The sequence below is a fragment of the Octopus sinensis genome, linkage group LG14 (assembly GCF_006345805.1).
Source record: "Octopus sinensis linkage group LG14, ASM634580v1, whole genome shotgun sequence".
NCBI classification, from domain to species: Eukaryota; Metazoa; Mollusca; class Cephalopoda; order Octopoda; family Octopodidae; genus Octopus; species Octopus sinensis.
The window spans coordinates 63,201,137-63,229,056 of NC_043010.1; the positions used below are offsets into that span (position 1 = coordinate 63,201,137).

At 40.0% G+C, this 27,920-nt stretch overlaps 1 protein-coding gene and 1 long non-coding RNA gene across 3 annotated transcripts; both read right to left on the reverse strand.

The window, feature by feature from the left end:
• Nucleotides 1–10: 10 nt before the first annotated feature.
• Nucleotides 11–27,561, reverse strand: LOC115219447 (zinc finger protein 2-like). Of its 2 annotated transcripts, XR_005001951.1 has the most exons (3): nucleotides 27,342–27,561; nucleotides 13,744–16,861; nucleotides 11–21 (listed from the first exon to the last, which is right to left on the reverse strand). XR_005001951.1 is itself a non-coding variant. In XM_029789612.2 (2 exons), exon 2 carries the CDS (start codon nucleotides 16,224–16,226, stop codon nucleotides 14,361–14,363), a length of 1,866 nt encoding a protein of 621 aa, XP_029645472.1. In that variant the 5' UTR covers nucleotides 16,227–16,861; nucleotides 27,342–27,561; the 3' UTR covers nucleotides 12,544–14,360. The 2 variants fall into 2 exon arrangements, 1 of the variants encoding a protein (XP_029645472.1); XM_029789612.2 differs by lacking the exon at nucleotides 11–21 and having other exon boundaries at nucleotides 12,544–16,861.
• LOC118766024 lies at nucleotides 8,870–27,814 on the reverse strand. Its single transcript, XR_005001952.1, has 2 exons — nucleotides 27,780–27,814; nucleotides 8,870–9,410 (listed from the first exon to the last, which is right to left on the reverse strand). It is a non-coding gene; the product is annotated as an uncharacterized LOC118766024 (long non-coding RNA).
• Between the last annotated feature and the right edge of the window lie 106 nt (nucleotides 27,815–27,920).

The following is a 27,920-nucleotide window of genomic DNA, read 5'->3' on the forward strand; positions in this document are numbered from 1 at the left end:
GCCTCCCGGTCACTTCAGAATCTGTTGCAATTCTTCTGATTTTTTTGAAATGAACAAAAACTGGAAGTGAGATGGAAAATTGTGCTTATTTTTGTATAGTTCCACTTTATTTATATTTGAAAAGTTTTCTACCATTTTTAATTGTAAAGTCTTTGATCAGACACTCTCCATGACAACATGAACACTTCAAAATTATATTTCCAATCATATATACCACTTCAAACATTATTTTAGCAAGTTTTATAAATTGATTTCCTTGGTGCCATAAACCATTTACCATTTCTGTGATGCCCTAAGCCTGTCCTTATTTTGCTTAATGGTTAATCCAGTGCTGGCTGAAGATCTGTTACGTTTAAAGAAGAGTGTAGTTAATTTAACTACCACATAGAATGCCCAAAACACACTCTACACCACCAACCTTCTGTGTCGTTAAATTAGATATTTCATATAATATTGATGTTTCTTATCAAGCTCTCTCGTATCATAATTTAAATCTTATTTCATAAAATATAATTATATTTTAATTATCTAACTTTATGGACTTACAACCTCTCACAAAAGCAGAGCTGTTAAGCAAAAACCATTTTTATAAACTCACTTAATTATGAGAATATATATTTCTGTGTACAATACTGTTCACATGAATTATAGCATTTGTCGCACTTAAAAAAACATTTTCCCTTAAACTTAAAATTAAAAATTAAAAATTTACTTGGTTAGTTTTCACCTGTATTTAAAGATATTTAATTACCTTTGCATAATTAATACAAAACTCCTAAATAACAGCACTTGTCAGCACCATGGAGTTCCAATTTAAAATTAAAATAAAAAATTCAGCTGTCTTTTCTTCTCCAACTTGTAAAGACACACAAAGTGATTAAGATATAGTTATGATTCTCCTAAGCCGGAGCCTGTCATTTCTACTCATTCTTCTTTTAACAAGAACTGCACGGCACATTTTAGATGTAACGATATACAAGAAATTGTTTGTTCAACCACTCACCAAATAATAAATTATGGATTTCACATATTCAGTCAACAAAATATACAACTTAGGAAAAAAAAGACCTTTTTTTAACCATTTTATCTTCTTTGGTTAAACGAAAACCAAACTTAGCTTTTTGTCTTTTATTCTCTAGTTGTTTCAGTCATTGGGCTGTGTCCATGCTGGAGCATTGTCTTGAAGGATTTGGTCAAAGAAATTGCTTCCTGTGCTTTTTGTTCTAAGCTCTTTTTTTTTTTGGCTGAGCTGCTGAGTCATGGGGGTGTAAACAAATCAACACTAGTTATCAAGCAGCAGTAGGGGACGAACACAAAGATAAACACATAAACACACATACATATATTGGGTCGTCCCATAAATAATGCAGTTCTTTCAATTGCATGAACTAAACGTTAGAGGGGAACAGGATAAACTACCTGTATCAACTTGCTATAAAAGCAGGTGGTAATTTTACCTTGTGCTTATTCTTAGTGCAAATTTTGAAGAGTGTAGTTTGATTTTAACAGTTATTTTTCCAAAACTGTAATGGAAGTGACAAAGGAGCATATTCGGCATATTTTGCTTTATGAATTCAATAAAGGCAACAACACAATGGAAAGTGTGAGGAATATTAATGGAGTATATGGGGATTGGACAATAAGCGTAAGCTAGTGTCAGAAATTCTGAACCAGAAACTACAGCCTAGAAGATGAGCCTTGTCGAGAAAGATCTGTAGAGCTCAACAAGGACATCCTGCAAAATGTGGTGGAACAAAATCCCATCATAACTGTTGGGGAAATCGCAGAGAAGCTTGGATTTGGTCATTCAACCATTCATTAACACCTGCATGCCATTGGAAAAGTCAGCAAATTGAGTCAATGGGTTCCTCACAAACTTTCCGAGTCTAATCACATGCAGAGAGTGAATGTGTGCTCTCTTTGCTGTCATGTCTCACAAATGAACCTTATTTTGGACCGAATAGTAACTGGTGACAAGAAATGGGTTCTCTATAAAAATGTCAAGCTCCAAAGACAGTGGGTTGAGAAAGGAGAAACACCAGCACTCCAGGCTAAATAAGGTCTTCACTCATGTAAGGTGTTGTAATTTCATTATCCTTAATTGCAGAAAGCAGTTTTATATACTTTTGTTGAGGAACGTCAAGTTTGAAGTTGTTACCTGTAGAGAAACATCAAATTTATTGAGGCACCTGACTTGCAGAAAATACCAGCTCTGTTTATTTTTCTTTGGTAGATATTTCTTGTTATAACTGGAATAACCATCAAATTTAATTTTCCAGTGAAAGGGTTGATCTTCATAAGTTTGGTTATTATCAGTGAATAATTAAAATGTGTGAAAGTTCTTTTGGGACCTATGAGTCTACCTAAACTTGGATAATTGAAGACCATTAAAGCTAATTAAAAATACTTGCAGACGTATAGGGGTACATCAAATGTTTGTCTTGCTGAAACATCATCATCATCGTTTAATGTCCAAAATATACAATGGCTGGAGCATTAAAAAATTGTGGACACAAAACATATTTTAAGTAAGTAAAAAAAGTATTTTATTTTTGTTTTATAAACCACTGTTCCTCAAACTCTTTTATTTTTACTATCACCTTTTTAATGTTACCTTACTATGATACAGTAAAATTAAATACAGCACAAAAAAAAAATTTCTGTTGATTGACAAATTGCCCTTAAAAATCTATTTGCACGTAAGTCATTTTATCAATATGATCAATATGATAGTTAAGAGATTTGCTTTCAGGTGGTTTTAGATTCAGTCCCACAATGTGTGGCACCTTGAACAAGCATCTTTCATTACAACACCAGACCAACCAAAGCTTTCAGAGAAGATTTGGTAAATAGAAACTGAAAGAAGCCCAACTTGTATGTATACATACATACATATATAAATATAAAAGTACAATTTTATTCTTAAAAATAATGTTAGTGGCTGCAAGGGAAAAAGCCATACAGGCAAAATTAATAATTATATATAAGATATATAAACGTATTTATATTGGGTTGGTGCATAATTATAGCGGCTTTTTCAACAAATTTTATTCAACAAAAACAATAACAACATGTAACAAAAACATCTTTAAATGATTATTCCGGAGCATATTCACCATCTACTTCACTTACTGCTTCCCATTTGCTTGGCAGATGGTCAGACCATCATTTAAAGATGTTTTTGTTAAATATTGTTATTGTTTTTGTTGAATAAAATTTGTTGAAAAAGCCGCAAAAATTATGCCTCAACCCAATACATACTTGGCATCTGTGACGTCGCAACTCATTTCTACAGCTGAGTGAACTGGAGCAATTTGAAATAAAGTGCCTTGCTCAAGAAAAACAACATGCAGTCTGGTCTGGGAATCAAACTCACAACCTCACAATTGTAAGCTTGACACTCTATCCACTGAGCCATGCACCTTCACTTTTATATATACACACACACACACACACACATATATATACACACGTGCGCGAGAGTTGGCTGAAAAGGTCATAGGCTGACCAAAATACTCTCATGTGACCAATTGAGGTTTATTTTTCAACATAGTCCACACACCTCTTCTGTTGGTGTTACAACCCTTGGATCCCATTGGTGAGGAAGCTTTCATCACGTTGGTCAAAAGGTCATCAACAGTAGACATGATGTCATCATCACTGCAATAATATTTCCCACCCAAATACGGCAGTGAGCTGGCAGAATTGTTAGCACACAAGACGGAATGCTTAGTGGTATTTCACCCATGGCTATGTTCTGAGTTCAAATTCTGCCAAGGTCAACTTTATCTTTCATCCTTTTGGAGTCAATAAATTAAGAACCAGCTACATACTGGGGTAGAACTAATCGACTGGTCCCCTCCCCCAAGATTTCAAGCCTTGTGCCTATAGTTAAAAAGAATATTTCCTACCCAAATGTTTTTTCCATGTTGGATAACAGATGATAAGCCAGACAGGGCCAAATCAGGAGAAGAGACAGTGATCAACCAATTCAAAAACCAGTCATGCATAACAACCACTGAAACCAAGGGTTTGTGGGCTGGAGCATTGTCCTGATGAAACAAGACCCTTTTCTTCAGTTTTCCTGGGTGTTTGGTCTTTATATACTTTCATAACTACCTCGGCAAGTTGACATAGTACCCTTCTTTGATGGTGTGGCCCTTTTGAAGATAGTCAATAAATACATTGCCTTCTGCATCCCAAAAAACTGAGGCCATCCCATTCCCTGCAGAGGAAATGACCTTGGCCTTCTTTAGAGCAGGTGAGGAGGAGCGTTTCCACTGTATGGAGTGTCTCTTTGTCTCTGATTCAAAGGGATGGAGCCGACATTCAAACTGGATTAGGAAATATTCAAGGAAACCAGGCAGATCTGCTGTTGTTGTTAAGCAACAAGAAGGGTAAGGGTGATTATGTGATGGCCTAGGGCTTAGGGGCGGGAGACCCCAGACCTTGGAGAAAAAAAACTTTGGTCGTTGTAGTCGAGGGCTCTTCATTGAAGCCCGACACCACTGGGAGGTGGCCCTCGAAGTCGCTGGAAATGGAGATCTCCAGGTCCAAATTCTTGAACGGTGACGGATCTGCCTGAAACAATGTCAGATTTTCTCATGATGTGCTTTTGATCAGGTACCAAGACGTGGTACCCACCGAGCAGAAAGCTTTCTTCGTGCCAAGTTCATTGTGCAGAATATTCCCAACTCTCTCACAGGATATGCTAATAGCATTGGCTGTTTAATTTATAGTCAACTGCCTGTCATCCATTCATGGTGAATGCAATCAGGGTTTGCCTTGGTGGTGGCAGTTGCAGGATGCCAGACCTTGGACCATCTTCAAAATTTCCCCTTCCCCTCCTAAAATCAACTGCCCCCTTTCGCATCATTCCCTCATGTAGCAACCAATGTCAGCATGGATGTCCTTGGCTGCTGAACCCATTTTCTGCTGGTGCTTGATAACATGGCGATGCTAAATTTTGACCATTTTCAAGAGAAATCGCTACTAAGTTAATTTTGAAGTCTTCTTCAAACAGTCAGATGTCAGTCTACAAGGAAAGAAAGAAACAACGCAGTCATTAATAAGAAGAGTTGAAATGGATGCAAGATTTTACAGCTCTCTTTCAGCCCACCCTCGTAGATATTGTACATATCTTTATATATAAAAGTCAAGTTGTGTATCTGTCTCCTACGATTTAGATTCCTAACTACTTCCACATTTTGCGGTGCAGTTTAACCAAAACCGGGTATCTTATAGTCGTGATTCATATCGAGCCCTTCCGGGTATTAGCGTGCGTCTACGATTTAAAAAAAAAATTACCATAATTTTTTTCCATTTTAATGCATTTTTTCGCTATTATATAAGGGAAGTAACTCTCTAAAAATGTCTACGATGAGTCAACAATTTTAAAAAAAATTTACCATCATTTTTTTTCCATTTTTAATGCATTTTTTTGCTATAACTCTCTAAAAATGCTTATATAGTTATTTCCCTTACAAACCCGAGCAACGCCGGGCGATACTGCTAGTACTCCATAAAAATGAGGTTAATAGTCTGAAAAACTTGATATCTCCAAAACAACAATGCATCACAGGACTAGCAAAATTCTGTAATGACCAATCACTTTCAAACATTTATCAGTGGTTCTATATTTCCAAGTTCGATTCCTGGCAGTGACCTGAATAATAATAATGATGATGATGATGATTATGGTGGTGGTGGTGGTGGCAACGATGACAACATCGAAAAATACCTTAGGAATGAGAACCCAGGTTCGAAATTTCCCCAAGACACCTGATGAAGGCTGGAGGGTATATCAGCCGAAATGTTGTGTTAACAACAAACGAGGATAAATATCCATCAAATGTAAATAATGTAAATTTATCAGTGGTCACTGAAATTAGGGAACTTGTAGATCTGAGCGTTCTATTTATTCTCATTTCTATTTCCATTTTCATTCCCTAAATATTCGAAAGTTTGTCCCTGAGACTGGTAAGCTGGTAATTTTAAACAGAAGTTTTTCGTAATTTCTGTTTAGGAATTATGTAAGATATAGCTCTGTCTGCAGCAAAATATTGTAGATTAGTCATTCACACAAAGCTACTGCATCCAATTACAAATCAATTAGTTGTAATGAGATGTAAAAAGTATGAGTAAATAACGATCTGAAAGATGGTCTGGAAAGAACAGTAACTTAAACAATAAAAATAATAAATGCACCCTTTTAAAACCTAGCCAGGCTCATGGGCGCAGTTTCTCAGTTTCTATGGCATATGTGTTCCCAAGCTGGATGGGACACCAGTCCATTGCAGCGTTACTCATTTTTGCCAGCTGAGTGGACTGGAGCAATGTGAAATGAAGTGTTTTGCTCAAGAACACAACGCATCGCCCTGTCCAGGAATTGAAACCACAATCTTAAGATCATGATGCTGACACCCTAACCACTAAGCCACGTGCAGCCATGATGGAAATCCTTCCATTAGTGATTGAAACCCTTGGTGATTTGCTATGCTTGAGAAGACACATCAACCCAAGTGAAATCGTAGTCGTGGCCTGTGCTGGTGACACATAAAGGGTACCCAATACACGCTGGGAGTAGTTGATGTTAAGAAGGGCACCAAGCCTAATCAGCCTGGAGCCTAGAACAGCCCTCCAGCTTACCAGTCCCAATCAAACCATCTAACCCTTGCCAGTATGGGAAACAGATGATGATAAAGTATTTCTACCACAGCCCATATTAAACTGTATTTCTACTCCAGTTGAATTTACACTATGTCAGGTTTTAAATATTTCTCTCATATATCTGTGACACACATGTTTAAAAGACACTCCCTAGTGTAAGCACCGCTATTGTTTGCTAAATCCTATTTCTCAATATATCTGACAGAATGGAGATTAAAAAAGAAAGAAAAAAAAAATCAGACACCTTTCTATGGAAAGGTTTTTAAATTTAAATATTTAGAAAACACTGCAAACCAACATACCTTGTTCTTTTTTTTCTTTTATTAGACTTGTGTAAAAGAACACTATGAACCAGATATCTTTTAGCCTTTAGCGTTTAAACTGACCATAACTGGCTAAAATATTCTACCTGCTTTGTGTTCAAACTGACCAAATCTGGCTTCATCATCATCGTTTAACGTCCGCTTTCCATGCTAGCATGGGTTGGACGATTTGACTGAGGGCTGGCGAACCAGATGGCTGTACCAGGATCCAATCTTGATCTGGCAGAGTTTCTACAGCTGGATGCCCTTCCTAACGCCAACCACTCCGAGAGTCTCACATCTATTTGGAAATGTTATTCTAAATATAAACTACCACATCATAAAACTCTTGAAGCTACGAGGCATCATCATCGTTTAACGTCCGTTTTCCATGCTAGCATGGGTTGGACGGTTCAACTGGGGTCTGGGAAGCCAGAAGGCTGCACCAGTCCCAGTCTGATCTGGCAGTGTTTCTACAGGTGGATGCCCTTCCTAACGCCAACCACTCCGTGAGTGTAGTGGGTGCTTTTTACGTGCCACCTGCACGTAAAAAGCATCTCATGATTAATTAATGTGAATAAATAAGCATTGCATTTGACAGAATAATCTGAATGCTAAAGGGTCAAAGAAACTCCCTAATATAAGGCAGCAAGCTGGCAGAAACGTTAGCGCACCAGGTGAAATGCTTAGAGCTATTTTGTCTGCCGTTACGTTCTGAGTTCAAATTCTGCCAAGCTCGACTTTGCCTTTCATCCTTTCGGGGTCGATTAAATAAGTACCAGTTATGCACTGGGGTTGATATAATCAACTTAATCCGTTTGTCCCCTCTGTGTGTGACCCCTTGTGGGCAGTAAAGAAACTAAGAGATTTTCAAAATCCCTGTATTGCAGGGTCCTCAAAAAACATCTACAAAGCACTTGCAATATCCTAGTGATACATTTCACAGAAACACGGAGGTACAGAGTGTCCCTTGCCCTAAGGAAGACTTCATCCAAACCCTTTAAGCATTCACATCCTATCAAAAATAATGACTCTTTATTCACGTTGTTTCGAACCAACCATGCATTATCTTGTAACTTGAAGATTTTAATGATGTGATAGTTTATTGTTAGAATGACTTTGTAGGGTAGGTGTGAGAGGCCCACTCTGGCCAGTTCAAACATAACACAAGGTAGAATATTTGAGTTGGACATGGATGGTTTAAATGCTTAAGGGTGAGTGAAACACTTGTTAATGTTATACTGCTGCCACTGTTTACAGCAATTCGCAACCGGGGTCCATATAAGATTTCGTTGTAAAAATTTATATGCAATGAATTCTTTAAAATAATTCCTAACAATATTCAATTATAAAAACACAATAAGATTTTTTTTTTAACAGCAATTGGCTATGGGGGTCCAGCTGAGTAAAAAAAAGGGATCAAAAGGGTCCATAGGCCAAAAAGGGTTGAGTATCATTGGTTTACATCACTGAGTTGTAACCTACCTGTTGATTCCTATACAACCAGTAAGACGTACGAACACAGAGCTAGTGACCTGGGAACATCTTAGCTTTAACTATTCACTCAGGTGATAGTTATGTGCAGACAATTCGTCGATTGGACAATTCATCGATTGGACAATTCGTCGATTGGACAATTCGTCAATTGGACAATTCACCGATTGGACAATTTGTTGATTGGGCAATTCGCTGATTGGGACAATAAGTCGACATGCAGAAGTATCAATCATGGACTTCATCAAAATGGAATGAAGAGGCTGGAAGCTTCTTATACAAAGGGTACGCTTATATTATTGACAGAACTGACAAACTGTCCAATTGGTCAATTGTCCTGCCTGTAAGTTGTCTGTCGACGAATTGTCCCGTCTACCGTTATTTAATATGCAGGACAAATTCAATTTATTATTTGTTTTCTCTTCTTTATTCAATGACAATAATATGTAGTGTGGTACTGCTATATATTATTCTACATGGCATTGCAGCTGCGTATACAGGTGTATGACAGCAGGGCTAGATGTAAAATGTCTACACAATACATCCATGCTTGTGTGTTTACATTGTTTTTTTGTTTGTTAGTGCATTGGTTTTTTAATTTTTTTTTTTTTTCTTTTTTTTCCAATTTCCTCTACCTTCAACGTCCAGAATAGAAAAAGGTAGCTTTAACATAGAAGGAATTTATATATTACAATATAGGATTTCTCTTTGTCCTGACATTCCACAAAGTTCACGGAAATATAATTATGTAACAACGTGGGACCTCTTTTGGTCCTCGGATTTCCACAAAAGTACACAGAAATATATTCTTTTTTTTTTATATATTACAACTGTAGGACTTCCATTAAGTCTGCACATTTCCACAAAGTTCATGGAAATAAATGTTTTTATATTACAATGTAGGACCCCTCTCGGTCGTCAAATTTCCACAATGTTCTTGGAAATCTGTAAATATAAAGCAATGATGGATGACCTGTCTTGGTCTTCACATTTTCACAAAGTTCATGTTTAAATGAAAGATACTGCTTCTCTCCCTTAGACTAGGTTTAGATTGATTGTAAAAATAACAGTTCCAGCTCTATAGAACCTCTTCTCTCTCTCTCTGTATATATGTATGCATATGTGAGTGTGTGTGTGTACATATATATATATATATCACGTGGCTGACCAGGATATCAGATGTTGTTACACATCGCTGGTCACAATGCACTTTCGTACTGTTTTAACCTTTGAATGATGCCACCCCACTGACAAGGCAGCCGGGCCAACATTCCCCACTGATTGAAAGGGGGGCTAGGGCAAAGTGAAATGAAATGTTTTACTCAAGAACACAAAGTGCTGCCCAGCCAGGGAGTTGGACCCACAATCGTGAGAGCAACAGCCTAATCACTAGGCTTCCCACCTTCACACACACATATATCTTTACCCCACTTCTTCTCAGGTCTTCCTCTCTTATAGTCTGCCGCTCCATCATTCTCTCTCTCTCTCTTGTATCTCACAGACTTCAGATCCAACAGTCAACCACACAGATACAAACAAAAGGGAGTTGCGATGTGGCAATGTTCAGAATCGTACAGCTGTCTGTCTGTCTGTCAACCGATCTGCTCATCTGACAAGCCAATGTGGCAGCAGGGAAATTTCTCTCAAAAATTAACAGACCAAAACTAAAATGTCTTCAGCATTTAATACAACATAAACTGCAATAAATCCAACGTCAATTAAATATTTTAAGTCCAACAAACAGATTAATTGATTAGGAATTTCTTGGCACCCATTTATCAAGTAGTCCCCGTTTTTAATCTGTTAACATAACTCCATGTCTGTCGTTTCTGGCTAGTTGCATTTGTGACCTGTGTTTACCTGTCACCTGTCCATCTAGTTGTTTTCGTGTCACCTGTCTATCTAATGACTGTCTTATCTACCTGTGTACTTCTCCATGGCCTATCTATTGCATTGGTCTCATACAGGAAGCTAAATCATACCCCAATATACCCAATTCAACTTGGGTACCTTACTGCAACCCCAATACGCAGCAGCCTTCTAACGAACCAGACACACCTTTATCCACCTCATTGTCAGGTACATAATGTGGATCATTTACTCAAGGGATAATAACGAGATACCAAAAGGGGCCAATATCCACAGGGGCCCACTTATCCAGTTGGAAAATCAGCTTCAGTCTTCTTTAGGGTTCTGATCCCTTTGTCAACCATGTTGTCTGTTTATTCACATTGTTTTCAATTCGTAACACTTTAACTTGTAGCTTCAAGATTTCAAAGGTGTGTTTGTATATTTTTTAGAATGACATTTTAAGGTAGCTCTGAAACATTGGATCTGGTCAGTTTTAATGTAAAACAGGTAGAATATTTGGGCCAGATATGGCTAGATTAAATGCTAAAGGGTTGTGAATTTTCACAGCCCTTATCAAAGATTTATTGGTATCCTTTCTCCAATGAAGGGTCCCTAAATTCACTCCTGCCAAGAACAGCTTAGCATCTGATAAAAAGTGGCTGACATATTGAATAAGGTAATTCAATAGACCACGGTTGAAAATAAAAACACAGAGAGGATATATTGGACAATGAAGTTCCTGGTATACAAAAAAGATGGTATGGTCATGGTTGGAATACTCTTTCATCATAGGTCTGCTTGGTCAGAGTTGGGCTAGTCGGAACAATAACAACAAAATCACACATATTTCGGAAGAAAGTGGTGTAATCAATTGGATCAATTATCCTCCACCCCAGCATATAACTGGTATTAACATCATGACCCTAGAAGGATGAAAGGTAAAGTCAATTCTAGTGAAATTTGAACTCAGAATTTAGGAGGTGAAACAGTATAGTACAGCCAACTGTTAGTCATGGATGGGCAAATATGGCTTGGTGACACGAGACCATAGTTTTGCTAATTGTTTTAGGGGGCCTATGTAGTTGCAAGCAGACTGAGACAACTTATGGAGCCTCCCACCCTTTATCCAGTAGAACCTGGAAAATTTGACACCTGGGTAGGGCTGCAGAGAATAAGTAGCACCAGTGCTCCAGCTGGTACAAGTAAACTGGAGCAATGTGAAATGAAGTGTCCTGTTCAAGGACACGACATAACTGCTTGGTCCAAGAATTGAACCTACCTCATAAACACGAGCTGAACATCCCAAACCACTAGGCCATATGCCTTCACAATCTTAACGGGTAAAAACAAAACTAAACGCCATGTAGCCCTCAATCAGTCTGTAGTAGTAGTAGTAGTAGTAGTAGTAGCAGTAGTCGTCGTCGTCACTATCATGATTTCATATTTCAGCACAAGGTGAGCTTTTTTTGGAGGGGCAGGGACCAATTTGATTACATTAGACTCCTCCCGCCTCTCTCTCCCAGTATTTGGCTGGGAATGTATTTCATTGACCCCTGAGAGGGTAAAAGGCAAAGTTGACTGTGGCAGGATTTGAACTCAGAACATGTAAAGATTGGAATGAAATGCCACAAACATTTTGTCCAATCACTACGTTCATAATAATAATAATTAATGGCTTCAAATTTTAGCACAAGGCCAGCAATTTTAGGGGAAAGAGTAAGTTGATTACACTGACCCCAGTATTCAACTGGTACATATTTTATCAAGTCTGAAAAGACGAAAGGCAAAGTTGACCTCAGCCAAGTTTGAACTCAGAATGTAGAGACCCGAAATGCCACTGAGCATTTCGCCTGGTGTGCTAACAATTCTGCCAGCTCACCACCTTCGATGGTAATAATAACCCTTTCTTCTATAGGCACAAGGCCTGAAAATTTGGGGGAGAGGACAGTCAATTACATCGACCCCAGTGCGTAACTGGTACTTATTTCATTGAGCCTGAAAGGATGAAAAGTAAAGTTGACCTCGGTGGAACTTGATCTCAGAACGTAAAGATATATATATATAGCATCATCATCATCGTTTAACATCCACCTTCCATGCTGGCATGGGTGGAATGGTTTGACAGGAGCCAGCCAGGCAGAAGCCTGAACCAGGCTTCTGTAACTGTTTTGGCGGGACTTTTACAGCTGGATGCCCTTCCAAATAAATGCCAACCATTTTACAAAGTTGACCTTGGCGGAATTTGATCTCAGAACGTAAAGATGGACAAAATACTGCTAAGCCGTTCGCCCGGTGTGCTCACGATTCTGCCAGCCCACCACCTTTGATGATGATAATAATAATAATTTCTAACTTTGACACAAAGTTGAAAATTCATAGGGAAGGTGTGTAGTGAATTGAATCAACCCCAATATATGCCTGGTACTCATTATATCAACCCCAAGAAGAAAACAAAGCAGTTGGCTCACCATTTATAGTCTCCCTATGATGTATCTTTGCAGTCTCCCCTAACACTGATTTCAGCCAATTATATTTGTTACACACCTTACCTATGACATACCTTCGTCAAAAACTGTCATCATGTCCTCCATACAGTCTTATCTATTATGAAACTCTTCATTTTGTTTCACATTTATATCTCACAACAGTCAATCTGTTGTTGATGTACATAATAATGTCTAAGTCACCCTAGGATAGGTGGCCTCACGTATCAAGACTAACCACAGAACTTCATTATCTATTGTAAACAATAATAATGGTTTCAGATTTCAGCACAAGGCCATCAATTTTGATGGGGGCAGGGCCCAAGTTGATTACACTGACCCCAGTACTTGGCTGGTACAGTATTCTATCAATCCCGAAAGAACAAAGGTAAAGCTGACCTGTTTATCGTCCCCCTCGTGTGTCTGCAACATGGCAACAACAGTTTCGGTGATAATAGATTGCTTTTATCATATATGATATGACAATAATACGCTGGTCCAAGATGTTATGGTGAAGCTTGTTAGATAAGGCTACATGTTGAAAAAAAAGACTGTCTTAGCTGACACAGACGTCAGAGCCAGAAAGCTAAGCGTTCGTTCAATTATGACCCCTCAGACCTGATTAAGGGATGTACTTTACGAGCAGCAGCAATAACACACCTTCCTCATACACCAAGCTCCTTCATCACACACACACACGTCCTTTTTCACTTATCTCCAATTTAAACCAAATTCAAGGCCATCACATTGACTCAGAATTTTTCACAGCTGACCATAAGTAATTTGTGTGTGTATATGTATGGCTGTGTGTGCATAACTTGTTTTAGTCTCTGTGTGTATGAGTAAGAGCATATTCATGTGTGTGTGTGTGTGTCTCCCTGTCCAACAATAATATTGTGTTGTCCAAAACATCCCCAACACCACCTCTTCATGAGTGACTCAACATTAGACAAGAACGCCTCAGTGCGCACGCATGCGTATCTGTGTGCGTGAGTATGTCCAAAATTCCCACAGACACCAGACAGTGGAGAGAAACCTCTTCCCACCTCATCATTAGTACTGACAGCAAACCATGGGCTAATACAAAGGTCACTGGTTCGATGTTGCTGACCTCAAAGTCTTTTGGAGAGGTCAGGTGGGGCGGGAGTATAGAGGTGAGATCAGGGTAAGAGAAGAGACATTTGAGAGATGGAGAGGGGTGTCTGGTTAGAGGAAGTGACATTAGGGAGACATAGGGTCCAAAGAAACTGACCAGATGGGTCAACGGAGGTCAGATCCAAGAAGTCTATGACAAGTGATAAGAGGTCAAAAGGAATTATATCAGTACAAGTGAGATTAGGTTAAGATGTACCAAAATAGTTTAGGAGAGGTTAAGGCATGGGATGGGGGGGGAGGAGGATGGGGGTCAAACGGTCAGGGAGGTTGCGATAGATTAAGACAAGACAAGAAATAATAGAGAGGACAGGCAAGAAAGAGTTAAATTAGGAGTGAGGGAGTTGGAGGTTATTCAGCAGGATCAAGAGGTCAAGTTTGATAAAGAGGTCAAGTTTGGTAAGGAAGGTCAAATGTTGATGTAGTGAGGCATTGCGGTGGCGACACCTTGTGCCTGTGCGACAACACCTGCACCGTTTGGTTCTACAACACTGACCACCAGCTGTTGCTGTTGCTGATGCACCTGCAGCTGGTGTTCTTGCAGCTGCTGCTGTTGGTCTTGCAGCTCTTGCAATTGCTGCTCTTGCAGCTGTTCCTGCAGTTGTTGCTGTTGTTGTTCCTGCAGCTGCTGCTCCTGCAGTTGCTGCTGTTCTTGCAGCTGCTGCTGTTGTTGTTGCTGCTGTTCTTGCAGCTGCTGCTGTTGTTGTTCCTGCAGTTGTTGCTGCTGTTCCTGCAGCTGCTGCTGTTGTTCCTGCAGTTGTTGTTGCTGTAAGTGTTGTTGTTCTTGAGGTTGCTGTTGCTCATGAAGTTGTTGTTGTTGTTGTTGTTCATGAAGCTGCTGTTGTTGTTGTTGTTCCTGCAGTTGCTGTGCAGTCTGAAACTGCCCTTGCTGCTGTTGTTGCTGCTGCTGCAGGTTGTTAATCAGTGCATTCTGTGGCACGCAGCTCAGCTTTCCTCCGTTTTTGTTGAGCCGTTGGTGTCGCACCAGGTGGTCCTTCCGTGTGAATGCAAACCCACACAGCTGACACGGGAAGGGCCGTTCCCCAGTGTGCGTCCGCTTGTGGACCATCATGTGATACTTCTGCAGAAAAGCCTTTCCACACACGTCGCAGCTGAACGGTTTCTCCTGCGAGTGCTGCTTCTGGTGACGCTCAAAGTAGCTGTTGTTTGAGAACGTCTTTCCGCACACGTTGCACTTGTACAATGGAGCAGACTGCACTTTTCCTTGTGCACTTGCATCCTGCCGCTCAGTTAGTGCCTTCAGACACTCTTTGCAGTCGTATGCGCTCTCCGGATGCGAGCGCATGTGTCTGGTGAGGTCACCGTTCCGAGAGAAAGTCCGGCCGCACACGTTGCAAATATATGGCCGACTGCTATCGTAGTAGTTCTCCTGGGGCAGTTGTTGCACTTGGTGCACATAGCCATTCGTGATGGGGTAGGACTTAGTGTCGTCGCTGCGTCCAAGCTCATTGCGGTGCTGCCTCATGTGTTTGGTGAGGTCACCGTTTGCAGCGAAAACGGCACCACACAGGTTGCATTTGAAAGGGTTCTCATGCTGGAAGGCAGTTGGCGTCTGAGGGAGGGATGTTGTTGTCTGCGTCAGCTGCAGTTGCTGTTGCTGTGGCTGCGGTGCTTGCTGCGGGGTCATCATGACCGTTACTGGCACCTTGGCCATCACTACGTTCTGACCGGCGGCCTCTCCGTGGCTCTTCACATGCCGCAGGAAGTCTGAGTTGCGTATGTATGCACGCTGGCAGAGGGTGCACTTGTAAGGTCGGTCGGAGGTCGGTGGCACCGCGCCTTCGTATACGATAGTGGACATGGCTGTGTTGTCGTGTGTGCGCATATGCCGCACGAGGTTCACGTATTGGGAAAAGCCGAACCCACACACGCTACACTTGAACGGTTTCTCACCTGTGTGGATCGCTTGGTGCCGGTTGAGGTGTGTCTTACGAGAAAAGGATTTGCTGCAGAGGTCGCAGCTGAATGGTTTGACGGCTTGGTGGGTCAGTTTGTGCCGTTCCAAGTTGTCATAGCGACTGAATGCTTTTCCGCAGATGTTGCACGTCGTTCGGCCAAGCGCCTTGGTGCTGTTTAGTTGCAGCTCGTTGGTCACAGTCTGTACAACACCTTCTGTTAGTTCATAGCCAGGAAGAGCTGTAGTGGTGGTGGTGGTAGCGCCAGTGGTTGTTGTTGCTGCTATTGCTACTGCTGCAGTTATTGCTGTTGTTGTTGTTACTGCTATTAAACTGTTACTATCCAGTATATGCTCCATAACACAAGTGCAGTATGCATTTAGGTGTGCAGTTGTGATAGCTTAGTATATAATGGATATGTGTAGAGGTTTGAATATAGCCGTCTGCATATGCATGGGTGGAAGCAATGCATAGCTGTGTGTTATACTGTTGTGTTGGAATGTCTGTGTATATACTCTTCTGACTATATGCTTATATATATATATATACACACATTTACGTATGCATGTGAAGTCAACTCCTTTCCTGTGTAGATTTAAACCAAGTCTAACAGTCCCTGAAATGTAGATCTACACAGAACCCAGCAAGGCTACCTACTTCAATGTAGCCCTACAGGGCTTGGCAATTTAGAGTCAGATGGTGTACAGGTTCAAATTCCAGTTGAAGAATTCAGTAAGAATGTAGCAGGAGTAAGGTGGAAGAGGCAGAGGAGGAAAAGGGCACAAAATGCCCTCAGCTGGACCACAGGAATGACATGACCTCCTTCACCCCCAACACCACCCTTGCTATATGTGATACAGATCATCATCATCCGTGTTATAGTTCAGCTTGAGTGAATGCAGGACCCCCATCGAAAGAAGCTGGTCTCGGCACAATCAGAAGTCTGGATTGGCTTGATCAAACAAACAGGAAACATCTAGAGTGTGTGCCACATCTGGAATGAAACAAAAGAAAAAGACATTGATAAAATGGAGTTTAAACAAAATGAAGAAGCAAAGATTGTTTGCCAACATAACATGGCAGTCCTGGTTTAGGACGAATGTTGCTGTAATTTAGCTCCAGGAGACATCGTCTCCAGCTGGCTATACGACACAATGTTATGTTGGCAAACAATCTTTACTCCAAAGTACTGTTGCTGAATATCTCGCATTGTGAGATTTAAAAATAGTAATTTTCTAAAATGAAGAAGCAGTAATATTTATTTCTTTACTGCCCACAAGGGGCTAAACACAGAGAGGACAAACAAAGACAGACAAAGGGATTAAGTCGATTATATCGACCCCAGTGCGTAACTGGTACTTATTTAATTGACCCCAAAAGGATGAAAGGCAAAGTTGACCACGGCGGAATTTGAACTCAGAACGTAACACCACTAAGCATTTAGCCCGGCACGCTAAGGTTTCTGCCAGCTCGCCGCCTTAGAAGCAGTGATATTTATTAAAAGGAAGGTGAGATAGGCAGAATTATTAGCATGTTGAACAAAATGTTTAGTGATATTTCATCCATTTTTAATGTTCCGAGTTCAAATTCCGAGGTTGACTGTGCCTTTCATCCTTTCAGGGTCGATAAATTAAGTACTAGCCAAGCACAAGGGACAACGTAATCGACTATTTCCTGCCCCCAAATTTCAAGCCTTATGCCTAGAGTAGAAAAGATTATTAAAAGGAAGCAGCCAATCAATGAAGCAGATAAGAAAACTTTTACTTTTCATTTTATTTTCTAAGCCCCAGGAGACTGAGCTCAATGGGATTTGAACCCAGAACATAAAAAAGACATAATTGAATTTTTACAAGTCATTCTATTTGTCTCTCTCCTGATTCTGATATACACCATATATATATATATATATATATATATATATATATATATATATATATATATATACATATATATATATATAACATCATCATCATCATCATTTAATGTCTGCCTTCCATGGGTGGGCATGGGTGGGGTGGTTTGACAGCAGCAGGCCAGGCAGAAGCCTGAACCAGACTTCTGTAACTGTTTTAGGAGGATTTTTGCAGCTGGATGCCCTTCCTAACACCAACCACTCAGCAGATTAGATTTAGTGCTTTTTACGTGGCACAAGCACAGACGAGATCAGTTTTTGCAAGGTTTTTACAGTTGGATACCCTTCCAAATAAATGCCAACCACTTCACAGTGTAGATAGGGTGTTTTTTAAGTGGCACCTGCACTGACAGGGTCACCAAGTACTTGCAAGACAGAAAAAAATCTCTTTCAAGAGGGGAAGGGGTATCTGTGGGATGATGAAAGGGAAGAGTGAGACAGAGAGAGAGAGAAACAGGTGTCTTGCTGAAGAGGAAGTACAAGGTTACTTGGCTGGAGAGAGAGAGATCAGGAATGAAGACTGAAAGAGGTGTGCTGCCACAAAGGAAATACATGGTCACCCAACATGAAGGAAGTGCAGAAGAAAGAGTGGGAGGCAGCGGGATAGAGATGGTGGCAAAGTGCTGGGCATACTCACAAGGGACGAAGATATATATACTCTGTATACTCTGATGGTGATTCCTGTGTTTAAGGGAGTAAATGGTATGTATATGTTTAGATGTGTGTAGAAGGTGTGTGCACATGTTTGAGTGCATGTATTTAAGTGGATTTAGAGGGTGGGCTGGAGTGTATAGAGGCCAAGTATCTGGTCTGTGTGTGAGTGTGAATATGTATGCGTTTGGGGAGAGAGAGACAGACCATGAGATGTGCTTGAGTGTATGCGTGCAAATCTAAGGATACATTTAAATAAGCAACAGATATTTAAAGATGAACATAACCGTGTGTCTGTGTATATGAGATAGAGAGGAGAGGCGAAAGAGGAGGGGCAGATTAAGAGCGCTTCCGTGTATTGATGCGATAACAAAATGCGTGAGTGTAGGAAGGCAACAGGTGGTTGGAAAGCCAGCGCTGGAGTATCAAGGATTACCTCCCTTGTTACAGTCACTTCAAACAAGATTTTTCTTTTATTTCCGTTTTCGCTCTCAACGTTTCCTGTCTGTTAAACCTTGGACTCGTTATCAGGTCCTCTTAGGTTTTAATTAGAAATTGATTGGCTCCTTGTCTGATTACTTAACCCAGGTCAATTGTTTATATATATATATATATCAACAAAATGTACACCATATAAACAAAGACGTTTGTTCTCCGTCCCGGTACACTTTTACTCAAATATATACACACACACGGAAGTAAAAAGTTTAGTAGCGTAACTAGGGTGATGGGGAGTGGGGAGAGACGAGGAGAAGAGAGGGCGGTCTGGCCCCGGACGGCGCTTTTGGGGTCTGCTGTATAAGCCTACATAGGCTTGGGGACCCGGAAGGGTAGGCAAACTCAAGGGCCACCGCGAGCAGCACACACTAGAAACGTCACTGCATAAATTGCTTTCAGTTTATGATCACAAAAGGAAACAGAAAATTATCGTAAGCAATCGACATCAAAACATTGTAATTTCGGATATATATATATATATATATTATATATATATATATATATTATATATATATATATATTATATATATATATATAGATAGATAGATAGATATATATATATGATAATAATAATAATAATAATAATAATAACTTGCTTTCCAACCACATGGCTCCGGGTTCAGTCCCACTGCGTGGCACATTGGGCAAGTGTCTTCTATTATAGCTTCGAGCCGACCAAAGCTTTGTGAGTGGATTTGGTAGACGTCGAGTGTGTGTGTATTTGTGTCTGTTTGCCCCCTCCCCCATCGCTTAACAACCGATGCTGGCGTGTTTACATCCCCGTAACTTAGCGGTTCGGCAAAAGAGAACGCTAGAATAAATACTTAGGCTTACAAAGAATAAGTCCTGGGGTCGATTTGCTCGACTTAAAGGCGGTGCTCCAGCATGGCCGCAGTCAAACGACTGAAACAAGTAAAAGAACAAGGTGAAGATTTTTCGGCTTTAAAGACCCCTTTTCTCCTCCGGTCACTTTAACGTGGATGGATCCGGTGGGAAAGGGAGACCCAGGAAAACCCCAACAAAGTAGTGAGAGCCAGTCTCATGATGTTGATCCTGACAAAGGACAACAATGATTGGCAATACTCAGTGTTAAAGATGATCTGGCCGTCTGGTGACAGTGAGGTTCTAAATGCATTATATATATAAACACAAACGGACCCTTCACCCAATTTGCCCGTCGAGTCTTCCTCACCACCATCATCTCTATCATTCATCCCTCCTCACTACTCCATTATTCTGCTGCTTTAATTAAACAAGAATAAAAATTAAATAAATGCCCCCTTTTAAAGTCTAGCCAGGCTCATGGGTCCGGTTTCCCGGTTTCTATGGCGTATGTGTTCCCCAGCTGGATGGGACGCCAGTCCATCGCAGCGTTACTCATTTTTGCCAGCTGAGTGGACTGGAGCAACGTGAAATGAAGTGTTTTGCCCAAGAACACAACGCATCGCCCAGTCCAGGAATCGAAACCACAATCTTATGATCATGATGCTGACACCCTAACCACTAAGCCACGCGCCTCCACAATTAAACAAGAGCAGAACTATATATATATTATCGTCCCTTTCTATGTGAAAAAAAGAAGTCCATTCTGTGGTGTGTGTGTGTGTGTGTCTTGACATGATACATTATTTGTAGACATCAACATCATACAAGCAGTGTTGTCTGCAATTTTCCTTGGAAACATGACCATTTGAGCAAAAAAAAAATTGCCTGACTTGTAAACAGGTGAGGGTTGGCAACAGGAAAAGCATCCAGCCGTATCAAATCTGTCTCAACGAATCCTGTCAGACCCACATTTAAACCATGGCGAAGCAGTTGGCTATTTATCACACCGTCCTTGTGTTGGTCAGTTGGCTCCAGATCAAACAAACCTGTTATAATCAGAATCATTCCAGCAGTGACCATCCCATAGGCTAGACACTAAACTGTATCCAGTGGTGAGGCTCCAGCTTGGGTGTGCAGGAGTTTGGAGTTACTCCTTAATCAACACCATTCTTTAGGTTCGTTCTGGCCGGGGCTGGTAGTATTAGTCAGGGTCCCCAGTTATGGATCATATAGCAGATGGTTCTGTGGCTAAGGCATACAGGACCAGGAGGAGGGTTGGTGGCCCCTAGTGTCACACAAGCCCATAGGTATGCAGGCATGTTCTGATGTCAGATAATCCAGGAGATTAACAGAGTAAACGGTAAATAAAGCAGAAGGCAACAGCCAACAACTGCCATATCTTTCTCTAGAAAAAACCAGACCCTTCAGATTTTGGCACGGAGGTCCTTAAGCACCAACACCTGCAGACACAGAACATGAAGAACAGGTATATCTAAAATCTTCTATTTTGAGATAGTAGAATGTGAGTTGAGGAAGATTTGGTTGCTATTTTTAAGCAGGTCAAGCAACCGTACAGAAGTCCCCTCATTAGTTAGTCAAAGTAATTTTCTTAGAGTAAAGACTAATGCTTGATGAATCCAACAACTACATACTTCCTTGTTTTACTAGTGTCAGTCATTGGACTGAGGCCATGCTGGGGCAACACCTTTGAGGATTGTTTTTAATTGATCACACAGACCCCGGCATTTATTTCACTCTGCTACTTATTTTAACAATCTCTATTTGTTGAGTAGCTAAGTCAGCAGTTCTCAAACTGACAGGCACCAGCTCCCACTAACCCACCAGGACAGGGACATTTTCTGCCCCCTATCTTGCTATCTGAATAAGACAAAATAAAAACTGCAACTTTATAATTCTACTTCCTTTGCCATCACATTAAATAAGTCAAAAATGCTTGAAAGCATCTTAATTTTATTAAAATATGCCAATTTGTCAACCCCCTATTTTCAGTCTCCACACCACCCCCTTCTCCACGAGTGGGTTAAGTTAGTTTTGCCATAAAGGGACGTAACTCAACATGACAGTAAACGTACAAACATTTTTTTGCAAACATTATCAATTTGTTAATTGGTTATATGCACAGGTATGACCGCATGGTCGGAGGTTTGCTTCCCAACCAAATGGCACCAGGCTCAGTCCCACTGCGTGACACATTGGGCAAGTGTCTTCTATTATAGCTTCGGGCCGACCAAAGCTTTGTGAGTGGATTTGGTACATGGAAACTGAAAGAAGCTCATCATTGGTGTCACGTAAGAAGCACCCAGTCCAGTGTGCAATGTGGTTGGCATTAGGAAGGGCACCTAGCTCTAAAAACCATGCTAAAACAGACAGTGGAGCTTGGTGCTGTCCCCTGTCAAACCATCCAGCCCATGCCAGAATGGCAAATGGAGGCTAAATGATGATCATGGTGATGATGAAGATAGTGTGTTTGTCCCCTACTATCGCTTGACAACCGGTGTTTACATACCCATAACTTAGCAGTTTGGCAAAAGGGATTGATAGAATAAGTACCAAGCTTTAGGGGAAAAAAAAGTACTGGAGTCGATTTGTTCGATTAAGCTCTTTCCAGATGGTGCCCCAGCTTGGCCGCAGTCTAATGACTGAAACAAGTAAAAGACAAAATGTTGGCACGAGGCCAGCAATTTTGAGGGAGAAGGGTTAAGTGAATTACATCGACCCCAGTGCTCAACTGGTACTTTATTTTATCGACTGCAAAAGGTTGAATGGCAAAGCTGGTCTCAGCATCATTTGAACTCAGAGCACGAAACCAGAGGAAATGTTGCTAAGCAATTTGCCTAACAATCTGAGCTGACAATTCTGCAGAGCTCATCACTTTTCGACTTGAATGAAACAGAACAATAGAATGCCTGAATGTTTATAATAGTTTAAAAATGAGGTCTAAAGACTCGTATTGCCTCTAAAACAAATGTCAATAGAATTTTACAACAGAATTGGTAATAAATCCTACAAGTAATTGACTTGGTAAATATTTCAAAAGAATAGAAATAACGCTAGGCCTTTTGATACCAACCCAACAGAGACTGACCTGTTTCTACAACACAAACTTCCTGTTTTAACCAATTAGCATTCAGATTATTCAGTTCAGTGCAATGCTTGTTTATTCACATTGCTTTAAATCAGTTGTGATTTATCTCATAGTTTTGAGAAGTCAATGATGTGACTGTTTATGTTTACAATGACAATGTAGGGTAGGTGTAAGAAGCTGGACCTGGCCAGTTTGAACAAAAAGGAAAAAAAAAACCCAGAATATTTCGGCTGGATATGGCCAGTCAAAATGCTAAAGAGCTAAAGTGGTCTAGATTAACACATCCCATCATCATCGTTTAGAGTCCGTTTTCCATGCTAGCATGGGTTGGACAGTTCGACCGGGGTCTGGGAAGCCAGGAGGCTGCACCAGGCTCCAATCTAATCTGGCAGTGTTTCTACAGCTGGATGCTCTTCCTAACGCCAACCACTCCATGAGTGTAGTGGGTGCTTTTTACGTGCCACCAGCACAGGTGCCTGGGGAGGCTGGCAATGGCCACAATCGGTTGGTGCTTTTTACGTGCCATCAGCACGGATGCTTTTTACGTGCCATCGGCATATCATGTTAATTTCTGTTCCAAACATCAGCTTAATCCTTTCTGCTAAAGGCCAGTGATTTTTGAGGGGAGGGGCCAGTGGATTACATCAACCCCACTGCTTGACTGGCACTTATTTTATTAACCCCGAAAAAGCAGTGTATTTCAACAGAAATATAGTAACAAAAGATTAATCATCATCATCATCGTTTAGCGTCCGCTTTCCATGCTAGCATGGGTTGGACAAACCTATTAAAATTACAGCTTAATAATGATACAAAATTATTTTACCAAATTCTTCGTAATTATCAAAATTAATTGAAACAAAAATAATATATTTCATCAAAAATATTTTTTAAAAAAGGGTTAAAATGATCTAAATATGGTAACAAAAGGGTTACAGAATATATAAGGTAGTGAATTAGCAGAGTGGTTACAGTGATGGGTTGAATATTTTATGCTATTCGTTCTGATGGTTGTGCTCTGAGTTCAATTCCTGCAGAGGTCAACTGTGCTCTTCGTCCTTTTAGGGGGTCAATAAAATGTACCAAGCTAGGATGGTAGGTTGGCAGAGCAGCTAGAGGGCCAGGCAAGACATCTTGCAAAATCTATTCTGGCTTTTTACATTACCAAAATGGCATTTGTAATGACACTGGTGTGGATGGTGTATCAGTCTAAAGTGGAAGCTTTCTCCTTTGGATAAACATTGGTGGCAAGGAGAAGGGAGACATGCACACACGGGACACTGCTAGACTTTCTCATAAAATTTTGCCCAGGCTGACACAAACATGTGAAGATGCCTGATCAGTCTTAACCGATAGAGGCCACCCCTTAGGAAAATATATACATTTTGTGATTATCTCAGCCCTGTCATGTTCCCATCGCATATCAAACGTCTACACAAAGTCATGTTCATAATTCTTTGTTATTATGAACAAAATTCTGTATATGTGTTCGACATGAGAACCCATGGCTGTGTGGTTAAGAAATTTGCTTCATGACCATGTGATTTAGGTTCAATCCTACCTTGGGCAAGTGTCTTCTCTTATAGCTACTAGTCAACAAATACTTTGTGAATGGAAACTACAGGAAACCTCTGTGCATGTTTGTATGGTGTGCGTGTATATATTATATGAAGGCACATGGCTTGTGGTTAGGGTATTCGGCCCACAATCATGAGGTCACAAGTTTGATACCTGGTAACGCTTTGAAATCTCTGATGCTCTTGTAGTTTAAGAATCATTACAGATTCTGTTATCGTATATATTAATGATGGATGTGGGTGTGGTCGTGCAGTTGACAAGTTTGTTGCAGGTTCAGTCCCACTGGGTGACAAATGTTCTCTGCTATAACGCAAGGTCAACCAAAACTTAGTAAGGGTGGACTCGGTAGATGGAAACTGAAGTGAAAGAAGCCTATTGTATATCATCACCATCATCATCACCACTACTTAACATCTGTTTTTCATGCTGGCATGGATTGGTTGAAAGGTTTGACAGGAGCTGGCAAGCCAAAGGAATCCACCAAGCTCTACCGTCTCTTTAAAAATGTGTGTGTATGTCTGCCTTGACTTTACATGATTGTTGTAAACAAGTGTTACTGAAAGGATGCAAAGCAAAGTCGACCTCGGTGGAATTTGAACTCAGAATTTAGTGACAGCCGAAATATGGCCAAGCATTTTGCCTGGCATGCTAATGATTCTTATTTCTTTATTGCTCACAAGAGGCTAAACACAAAGGGGACAAACAAGGACACACAAATGGATTTAGTTGATTACATTGACCCCAGTGCATAACTGGTACTTAATTTATCGACCCCGAAAGGATGAAAGACTAAGTCGACCTCGGTGGAATTTGAACTCAGAACATAGCGGCAGACGAAATACCACTAAGCATTTCACCAGGCATGCTAATGATTCTGCCAGTTTGCTGCCTTCAATAATAATAATAATAATAATGATGATCTCTAATTTAGAAGCACAAGGCCAGCAACCGATCTCAGCACTTGACTGCTACTTCATTTTATTGACCCCCAGAGGGATATAAGGCAAGTTGACCCAAGAGTGATTTGAAATCAGAACATAAAAGTGTCGGCACAAATATCAAAGAGCACTTTTTCCGATACTCTAACGATTCTGCCATCTCAACGACAACGACCCTTTTTGTAGGCCTGAAATTTGCGGGAGGGGGGTAGGTAGTCGATTACATTGACCCCCAGTGCTCAACTGGTACGTTATTTCATCAACCTCGAAAGAATGAAAAGCAAATTCGACCTCAGCAGAATTAGAACTCAGAACGTAAAGATGGGCGAAATGCCGCTAAGCATTTTGCCCGGCGTGCTAACGATTCTGCCAGCTCGCCGCCTTAATAATAATAATAATAATAATAATAATGGTGGTGGTGGTGGTTTTGGTGGCGGCGAAGGTATTTTCGCTGACGTAGGTAAGTCACTTGTGCAGTCCCGCCAAGGGATCGATAACGATCAAAGAAATTACGTATTCAGATACATCCTGGATTGCATTACCCGGTGTGTCCTATTTTCTAAGAGGGTAGGGCGTGTGATCTGCAGGGAATTCGGCTTCTATTTGTGGGGGGTCGAGTTCTACGTGGTGCCTTTCGTATCAACACTTGCACAGACCGGCAATCTTTCGTCTCTAGTAGACCTTTCCGTCGATTTCCGTAAAAAAAAAATTTTTTTTTACATATGGGCTTGCGGGAACTTTTGAAGTAATGAGAGCGAAAGAGACTAAGAGAAAGCGATTGTATGACGAGGGAAGACCTTACTGAGCAGACATATGATTCGGAGTATTCCAGTCGTGACCACCAACGTCCGTTTCGGATGCCAAGGACTACTTCCTCTAGTGTGTCTCCCCTTTTATAAACAAGGTAGTGTGTTAGTTATTTGAAGTAGATTTAGCTGTCTTTTCAAGCAGGTAACGCGACCACGTAGAGGCTTCTTCCTGGTTAGTTTTATGTAAGGAAGGTGTGTTACTCGTTTCTTCTACTACTTCTCTTTTTCTCTCTGTCTCTCTCTCTCCCCTTCAGTTACCCCTGCCTCTGCTGACACTACAACCCTCCATAAAAGCTGGCCAGCGAGGCTCTCCCATACATTTTGGCGTGTGTTCCTAGACAGAGAGTTGCACAATTTTCAACCCAAACAAGAAATTTAATGACAACCACCATCTGTCAGAATTAGTCCAAAATAGACAAGACACAATAAACAACGGACGAGATTACATATTCACAGTGTGTCTGCATGTATGTATATAATGTTTCTTTTGAAAACACTCGCTCGTAGACATACCAGTGAGCGAGCGAGTGTGTATCTGGATATGTGTGTGTGTGTGTTTTCATGGAAACATTCCATTCACTTATTTGCAATACCTTCTACATACATACACAGATATATATATGTACAGTTATCTATTCATTCATATACAAGCACAATAATATAGACAATACAAAATATTATTTCTAAATTTGTATGTGTGTACATATATATATATATATATAAGGTGTATTCTGAGCATTTATAGAACACAGTATATATATATATATATATATATTACTGTATGATAAACTTGTGAATTAGAAAAACGGTTATATATATATACACACATACATATTATATACACAAATACATTTAAACGTATATGTGAGAGTTTAATGAAAACTATATATATATACACATATATATATATATATATACATGCACACAATCATTATAAAAAGTAACAAATAACATGGAGAAAGAAGCATAAAACGCACCAAGATATTTAACCATGTTGCCAGAGACCCAGACAATATATATACATATATATATAAATATATACATACATATATACACACACATATATATATATACCTAATCACCAGCAGAATAGAGAAATGCAGAGAGCAATGGGGAGGGGACGACATATGTGTTTGATAGACAGAGTTTACACTTACTTGGTGGACATCAATCAGTATTTATTTATTCGGTTTCCCTCTCTTAATTACATCTAATGCTGGGTTGTTGTTCTTCTGAAAGTCTCGGATTTTTGTTTGGATTGTCTTTTGTTTTGCCTTGTTTGTTTGTTTTATGTGTGTCTTGAGAATTTTTACACTTTTAACGTTGGGTGGCCATTTTTAATGTTAAGACCGCACTAAATCGCGATAGACTCGCACTACTTTTTTGATATTGTAAACTGCTACCTACATTATATATATATACATACACACACACACACGCATATATATATATATATATATAAATATATTATATTATACACAAATATAAATATATATATAATGCATGTATATATAAATCCACACTGACTGATATATATATACACATATATGTATATATAAATATTTACATGCAAATATAGACATACACACACATACATATATATATATATATATATATATATATATATATACACACATACACATACATACATACATACATATATATATACATACACATATAAATATATTTTATACACAAATATAAATATATATAATACATGTATGTATATATATATA

Coding starts and splice junctions, on each gene's coding strand:
- LOC115219447 (XM_029789612.2), bottom strand. CDS start 16,226: ATGGAGCATATACTGGATAGTAACAGTTTAATAGCAGTAACAACAACA.